The sequence below is a fragment of the Manacus vitellinus genome, unplaced genomic scaffold, assembly GCF_001715985.3.
Source record: "Manacus vitellinus isolate BGI_N305 unplaced genomic scaffold, ASM171598v3 scaffold_47_pilon, whole genome shotgun sequence".
Taxonomy (NCBI): domain Eukaryota; kingdom Metazoa; phylum Chordata; class Aves; order Passeriformes; family Pipridae; genus Manacus; species Manacus vitellinus.
The window spans coordinates 2,952,365-2,960,656 of NW_021940585.1; the positions used below are offsets into that span (position 1 = coordinate 2,952,365).

Consider the following 8,292-nt stretch of genomic DNA (forward strand, 5'->3'; position numbering starts at 1 on the left):
ATGCCTGACATCAACAGCTTGCTGCAAACGTTGAGTTGAGTTTGGGAAGAGATCAGGGTGTTTATACCTATGGATTTAAAAATAGGACTAAGACCAAAGCAGCCTGTGTGATTCCTTGACAAAAGATTACACAACCAGGAAGAGGGACAATTTTCCACTGGGTTATGCCAGCACTGACACAACTATATCCACTGTGTCCATCCCAGATCTGCCCAGGCCAGAGGAGGTGGAAACATCCAGCTCCTGAGCCCTAAATTCCTCAGAGTTCCTGCTTCAGCCCTGGCAGGGTCACAGTGGGGGCATCTGCAGCACTGGCAGCTCACTTTATTTTCAGCACCCATTTCGAATTCCATTGAGAAATATCATTTTTTTTACTCATATTGTTGTCCTTTTTGCTGTCATCACATGAAAGTTAAACAGAGGAGACTCATTCCCTGCTCTGCCTCTGCAGCAGCGTCGTCATCTCTGCCTTATCTGTGTCTTACCCAGCTCTCACACCAGCACCTCCCCTAAATTCAATATTTCAGCCTCACAGGCTACAGTTTCACTCAGAGGCTTGGGTGCTTACACAGGTCTTCACTTCCATGCTCAGCAAAGAAAGAAACGCTACGAAACAAAGGGTTTTAATAAATATTTCTTTATTCAAGTCGTGTGTTAGAAAATTCCTACCAAGGGCTGTACAAGTGCTCAGTGCTGGGTGCCCTCTGCACCCCAGGAGAGGGGTGCTGGCATGAGCCCACCAAACAGCCCCTCCAGTGCCTGGGGCTGAGCAGAATTAGAGAATTTAAAGCATTGAAGTCACCCAGCAACTACAGTAACTAAAGAGCCACTTCAAAACTGGGCAAGAAGCAGAGTCTGTTACGTCGGTTGAGATGCTGAAATTCAAGGAATTAGAGATTTGGATCCTCTGAAATTCAAGGAATTAGAGGTTTGGATCCTCTAATGAAAACATTTCTCCACAAGTTGAATGTTTTCATTCACATTTCACAGAAGTGAATGTTTTCATGCAGGCTCTGGAGTCAGAAGTGAGATTTTTCTGTCAGATCTTTGGCTGATAAACTATTGACTTGAAAGAGCCTGAAAAGAGCAGCATAAACCAGGAGTCTAATCAGCTCTGATAAGTAAGCACAGCACAGACTAGTGTGTATTTACAGAGAACTCTTAGAAAGGCTATTTTGAAGTGGAAATCTCTATGATTTGAACTCTAGCACTGATTGTGCCTTATCCTGAACACTTCCTCATGTCCCTGAATTTAAACACTGGCTAAACTGACAAGACCACAAACCAGCAAACTAATCAACTAACGACAGATAGTACACTCCTAATTAAAGGCCACAAAAAAGGGGTTGTAAATCGTTTCATTGGTATGACCTGGTCCACTGACCCCAGGGGAAAATTAAAATAAAACAGGTAAACTCATGTTATTTTTTCCTGATTAATTTTTTCTTGTAAATGAGCCAGTAAATCCAATAAAGGTGACCCAAAATATTGATTCAACCCAAATTCTTTTTCCACATACATACATGTAGAAATATGAGTTAGAACAGCAGAGCTCAGCCTGCAACGTGTGTGAATTTTGTATCTGTGGCTAAATTAAGTCCAGTGTAAAACCACTGTACTGCTTCATAACTCGGATTTTTGTCACTTTTTCCTATTCTTTTCAAGGCCAGGTTGGACAAGGCTTGGAGAAACCTGATCTAGAGAGTGGCATCCCTGTCCGTGACAAGGGGTTGGAACTGGAGGAGTTTTAAGGTCCCTTCCAACCCAAACCATCCTGTGATTTAGGATTGGGTGGTCCTGCCAATAAAGCAGCACAAACCCTCTCACAGCAGAGACACTGCCAACCAAAACTCTGCTCTCCCCTTTATCTCTGCTTCCACACAAAACTCTCCCCAGTGCAGTGAAAACCCTGGAGCTCTTGGAGCTCACCCACCCTTCACAGAGCAGAAGCTGTTCCAGAGTGATGATTCCCTAAAAACCAAGGGCTCAAAAGGAGCCCAGTCCCACTTGTGCCCTTCTGTCCTCTAAATGGGGCCCTGAAGAGGAGCAATTCCTGTGCTGCTCAGTGTTTAGAACAACATTTATCCAGCCCCTCAGAGACCCTCTGGACAGGCAGAAGGAGCAGACTCTGGTGCACAGGAGGGAGGGGAAGGAGTTGCTGCTCCCCCTCTCCAGCCCATGCGTTGTTTCCCTCAGCTCTGTGTGGTGCCTTGGCTACTGCTCTAGTCCAATTCTCATTTTTGGACTCAGCAATCTGCTGGTCTTCACTAATTTGACATTATAGGCTACAGAATACACCCCCAGACATGCTGGATGTCTCACACCTGCCAGAGCCCCTCTGTTGGTGCCACTGGTGGTTTGATGTGTTGTATCTCTGAGTGATGCAAACACCAGGACCACTGCCTGGCTTTCTTACCTCCCCATCCTGTCTGTCCTCAGACTAAAACCCTGCTCAGGATCTGCTGCAGGAAGCCACAAAAAAAAGTTTGCTCCTTGGGGTGTAACCAAAAACCAGAGCTGGCAAACACAGTACTGTGCACACAGAAAGACTTATTCATGGGCCAAAAATAGTCTCTGGGTACCAGCAGCACATGGGTTTTAGGTTGAGATACAGGCTTCTTAAACCATCCAAGTTTTCATCTGGATGCTGAGATTGGATTACAAGGGAAAGTCCCTACCACCCTAGAGGAAGAGCCACACTTGGAGTCAGCATCACACTGTCAGCTGTACCAAAGCTGAATTTTCTCAAAGTGCAGCACTCTTTCTCCTCTGCTCAGTGATCCAGCCCCCGGGGTTCACATCCATTTGCAACATCTTCATCACCCACTTGTCTTTCCTGGCTCCGTCAATGAACTCATCAAGGGACAACTGCCCTGTGGATGAGGGGGACACAAGATGCAGAGTCAAAAGGGGAGAGATAAGAGAAGAAGAAGAAGGCAGGAAGCAAATACCATCCCTGTTCCAGATAATATGCTAATCAGACAAGAGCTTGCTTCATTCCCCCACCTGGTTCAGGCCAGGGCTCTGACAGACAAACCACAGGCTGTGGCCAGTGCATTCACCTGCCCCATCAGAACAAGAGACATGAAATGTCTCAGTAGCTCCCCCAGGCTCCTCCAGGACTGCAAGTCTGATCCTGCAAGCCCCAGTCTGGAACCATTGTCTTTATTCAGGTTATTTGTGCTGGGACCGGGACCTGCCCTCTGGCTGTTGGGGCTTTCAGAGGATGAGATCTGTGTGGCATCAAAATCCACACAAAACAGTGACTCCTCTGTATTAAAATAACAATAATTATTTCACCCTCCTCCACCAAGTTACTTTTGATTCTATCAAACAGAGCACAACCCAAACCTGGGGTGTCTGAGTAACACAATAGTCCCAAGGGATTTCTGGAGAGCCACAGTCAGAGCCAGCCTGCCCAGCACAGGTACCTCTCATTAGACATGAATGCAATTTGTGCCACTGATCACTTACCATCCCCATTCTCATCCACTAACTCAAATATCCTGTCTACAACCTCCTCTGGGGTGAGCAGTGGGGTCCTGTCCTCTGTGTCCGACCAACACGCCCTCTTCAGCCTGTAGATAGACTGAAAAGATGTTCACAAATTAAGAGAAGAACTGCAAAGTGAAAAGCAGTGAACTCCATTCTCATCCCAACGCTGTGAAGGTCTTTTTCAAAGGCTGTGGGTTTGACCTCTCTGGAAGGCTCTGCCACTCAGCAGCCTCAGATCTGGAATGAAACCTCTGACCTTACACCCACACAGGCTGCAGATTTACCTCATCTGCTCTTTGAAACTGCTGCCCTCCTGTTTTCCTCACATGTATTGGTCACACCTCGGGGGGTTCCTTTGCAAAGAACAAAGTGAGAGTTTCACAGAGGGGAGAGTCATCTGACTCTACCAGGATTTTTTTGCTAACATCCAAAGCCAGGCACAGCTGGACTTACCCAGCCCTCTCTCTCCCAGGGAACTTGTGCCCAAGCTGCAAGATCAAGCCTGTATTAATTAGCACGTGTTTTGACCCACAGCTTCTGTTCCACTTTGCCACGGGAAAGGGTCAGATTTTATCTACTCCTCCCTTGACAGCCACCTGTTCACTGTCACCTTTACTCCTTAGGCTGAAGGGTTTTGTCTAAAGTCACCCCAGAGAGGGGATTAGCAGTGGCCTTACACAGTTCTTGCAGTTCTTAGCTGACCTCAAGACTAAAATGGGATATGCCCCAGACAGGCTGACCCGATTCCCCCACACCTGGGGCTGCAGGTAACGACCTGCTCACGCTTCCCAGCCAAAATCTGCTTTCCACACCTTCAATTCCTGGTGTGTTCTTGATATTGCATTTCCCCTGAGATCTTAGAATGTGTGGTAACCACTGGTTGAGCCTCCCAGGCCCTGCTGTGCAGGGGGAGCAGCACCTGAGGTGCTCCAGCACAAGCACCAAGGAATTCACATCAAGTAAGAGCACAGGCCCCCTGTGTCTGACTGTCTGCTGAGCCCCAGAGATGGTTCAGGTTGGAAAAGACCTTCCAGATCACTCAGTCCAACTGTTAGCCCAGCACTGTTCACCACTAAACCATGTCCCCAAGTGCCACATCTACATGGCTTTTAAATCCCTCCAGGGATGGTGACTTCACCACTAGAGAACCCTTTCAGTGAATAAATTGTCTCTAATAACCAATCTAATAAGTCTCCCCTGGTGCAGCTTGAGGTGAGTTCTTCCTGCTCTATCATTTGCTACCTGGGAGAAGAGACCAGCTCCCACCTTGCTAACCAAATCACAGAATCACCCAAGTGCCTCCTGTCAGAACCTTCACACAGTCACTGATCAAATCTAAGTGCAGAACTGCAGAAACCCAGGAAGGAACCATTAAAAATGGATTTCTGTACTAATTTGTGCCTCTCAGTGTGTTCTCACCAGCTTCTCAGGCAGAAAACAGCTCCTACAAGGGGCATGGGGTGAAACCCTCTTCCAGTGCAATGAATCTTGGTGTGAAGGGGTTGAAAGGAAAGGCAGGGCAGAGAGACAGGATCCCTGGACCACAGGGGCTATAACAGACCCCTCAGACACCCCACCAGGCTCCAAACCACTGAGCACAGAACCCTTTCACCAAAGGTCAGGCATTTTCCCTCCATCACCATCCTTGAAACCTGATTATCACACATCATTACATTGCCAAAGAGCAGTGATTGCTTAAAGAAGAGATGGAGCAATGCCTACTTACATCAACGATTTCCAGCAGCTCAGGTTTATCTATGCAGCCATTCCCATCCTTGTCATACACTTTGAACGTCCACCTCAGCTTGTGCTCCAGTTTGCCTCGCAAAACAAGATTCAAGGCAGCTACATATTCCAGAAAATCAATGGTGTTATCCTGGGGAGACAGAAAAGCAGCAGCTGGATGACACTTAACTGGGTATGAGTTGATAGAAAACTGCTTTGAAAGCTCTAGAAAAGCTGGATTGAAGTTGCCAAAAAGGTATTCCAGTGGGACAGCTGTTTATTTGGCACTTCAAAGGAGGTTTGTGCCAGCTCAGCAGCACCAGTAGGCACAGCCAAGCCCCTCTGAGTGTGACAGTGGGGAGCAAAGCAATTCTCCTGCAAAGCAGTGCAATAAGGGGGGGGACACACCTGTCAAACTGCAGAAATTAGAGATTTAAATGCCCCACAAAATGACCTGATCAGGGAATCACAGAATGATTTGGGTTGGAAGGGACGTTAAAGCTCATTCTCATTCCACCCCCTGCCATGGGCAGGGACACCTTCAACTAGCCCAAGTTGCTCCAAACTGTCCAACCTGGCCTTGAGGATGGGGATCAGTGCAGGAGACATTTGCTTTTTGGGGAAGAGATTCTCAATGACCTCAGCTGCCTCACTGCTGAGCACCCAACCATTACCCCTTTCCCCCATCCTTCTGTCTGGTTTTATCTCGATTGAGCTGAGGAAGGATTCAACAATGGACATGTCACCAATCTGAAGAAGGCAGCAAGAACACCCCCAATAAAGGATTTACAGCAGGATATTCATCCTCCTAAAAACCTCACCCTGAAGGGATTCAGGGCACTCTAGAATATGGTCCTCATAAAGATCCACACCCTCCCCAGGGCCCCTTTGGCACCTCCCAGCCCTCCCCACCCTCAGCAAACCCCTGGGAGATTTTGGGCTGGGTGAGCCCCTCTCCCCACAGGCACCAAAATGCTCCACAGCCCCTGGGAGCAACAACTGCTTGTGCTGCCCAGAGAGCAGGAAAAGACAATTGAGAAGTTGTTTCCATCTTCTTATTGTATTACCAATAATCCTTTGGGTCGTTAGGTCCTGATCAACTGATTAGATACCCTCAGGATATTCAAACAAACTCCCTGCCTAAATTTAGTGCTCTTTATATATCAGCATCCCTTAAAGACAGGGGGGTTTGTCTTGTTAGGAAAGCTCCTACAAACTAGGCATGGGACTTCATCTGTTGTGCACATTGTTTGCTCTGCATAACTTTCATAACAAAATTTGGGACCTGAACTTTTCTTTCTTTCTTTTTGCTTTTTTTTCCCCAGGAATGTGGGTTTTTCCAGCTTCAGATTCTGAGACAAGTCTGACCTGCCCACATATTCCATAGGGGTTTTTTTGATCCTTTCTCACAAACTGACTTTTGTTGCCACCTCACTGTGATTTTGCCACTGGTTTCAAAGGGAGCATGAGGGAAATCAGTTTGTCAGAGATGACTGACTTGTCTCCCCTTCTCCTGTATTAATACACAGCAACAAACACCCCCACAGCTGGTATAGGATCAAAAGATTCAGGAAAAAAGAATTGAACCACTTGGCAAGCATTGCTTACCCATGTCTAGATGAGAAAAGCAACTGTGTGACATTATTTTAAGTACTTAAAATATCCCAGGCCAGTGTTAGGCTGCCTTTGGCAGCAGAGCCTGGGTATGTCTGAACTGTGACTAAACCAGAAAGCCCACTTTTTTCCAGGTGCCTGATGACAAATACAGCAAAAAGGGAATCAAAACCAGAATGTCAGAATTGTTCAGCATTCCTTTGCTTTTGGAAAGCCAAGCTAAAATCAATATTTTGTTATATACCACCTGTTCATGCTCTATATATATACATATAGAAACATATAGCAAGCCTGAGCAGGAATTTCCTCCACTGTAATTCCCCCTTTATCACAGCAGATAAATAATTTTTCCATGTAGCAACCTTGGCTGTTTGAGGATCTTTCAACAACACTGTCTCAAAATGTGACACCGCTAAAATTCAACCTTTAAATCCAGCCTTAGTCCTTTAAGGGGACACTCTGATCTTAATTTGGGTAGAGATTTAGGAGAAGATAAGTCCCTCCCAGGCCAGTGCAGCCTGTGCTCCTCCTCATGCCTCAGTGCCACGAAGGGTGAGCACTGCCCTGAAACACCTGCAAATCCCGGGAAAAGACACACAAATCATGACACAAACTGTAAAAACCCCTCACCACTTACCCCGTTCTTGTCAAAAGCTCTGAACATGTTTTCCACGTACTCTGCTGCCTCCTGGTTGTTCTGGACCCCGAAGAACCTCTTGAACTCGTGCATGAAGAGGGTCCCACTGGGACATTCCACCACGAACTTCTTGTACCACTCCTGCAGTTCTGCCACGTCGATCTCTCCTTGCTCCCCCTCAGCGTTGGTAAACTGCTGTCCCATTTTGCAGGTTAAAAAAACAAACAAACCAACAAAAACAGAAGGAAAAGAAGGAAAACCTTCCCAAATTCCTTTGCTTGTAATATCCTTTAGTTGCTGTCTCCTTGCTCTTTTTCTTCTGGCTGCCTTGTGCCTTTATTCGATGTTAATTCTGCGTGTGGTTATTTCAACTTCTTTTCTTGGTGTATATCTTCTTCTTGCCCCCTTCTCTCCCGAGTTCTCACTGCTCCAGTTCCTGGTGCTCACTGGGTGATCTCAGGGTTGCCTCTCTGCACTGGAGCACTCTGGTCTCAGGCAGGTATAAAAGTAACTAAGATCATTAGGAGATTCCCTCCTGTGAGCCCCAGAGACCTTCAGATGTTCTGAGCTGTGCCCTATTTAGAAACAAACTCCAGAGGGTCAGAGGCTTTCTATGCATTAATGCCTTCGTGGCAAAGAATTTGAGAGCTGAGGGTCCCTTTTTACACACTCGCTGAACTGGAGATTTTCAAAGGGGGGGAAAAAAGGATTTTAAGGGAAATAACATTCATTTTTTTCAATGCTGGCTTGGGGGGGGACTCAGCTGATTTAGTGAGATGAGGCATAAGAACAAATAACAATTACAGGGAGGAAATCCTGAA

General features: G+C 46.6%; 1 protein-coding gene across 1 annotated transcript; it reads right to left on the minus strand.

Annotated features, from left to right (window-relative positions):
* Nucleotides 1-2,517: 2,517 nt before the first annotated feature.
* GUCA1B (guanylate cyclase activator 1B) lies at nt 2,518-7,675 on the minus strand. Its single transcript, XM_008923753.3, has 4 exons — nt 7,472-7,675; nt 5,222-5,371; nt 3,475-3,589; nt 2,518-2,873 (listed from the first exon to the last, which is right to left on the minus strand). Exons 1-4 carry the CDS (start codon nt 7,673-7,675, stop codon nt 2,746-2,748), a joined length of 597 nt encoding a protein of 198 aa, XP_008922001.1. The 3' UTR covers nt 2,518-2,745.
* Nucleotides 7,676-8,292: the final 617 nt, after the last annotated feature.

Excerpts from the sequence above, each read along its gene's own strand:
- GUCA1B (XM_008923753.3), bottom strand. The coding sequence starts at position 7,675 with ATGGGACAGCAGTTTACCAACGCTGAGGGGGAGCAAGGAGAGATCGAC. Across the intron at positions 5,372-7,471 it reads GAGCTTTTGACAAGAACGGG|GATAACACCATTGATTTTCT; the intron begins GTAAGTGGTGAG and ends CTGTCTCCCCAG. Across the intron at positions 2,874-3,474 it reads AGTGGATGAGAATGGGGATG|GGCAGTTGTCCCTTGATGAG; the intron begins GTAAGTGATCAG and ends CCTCATCCACAG.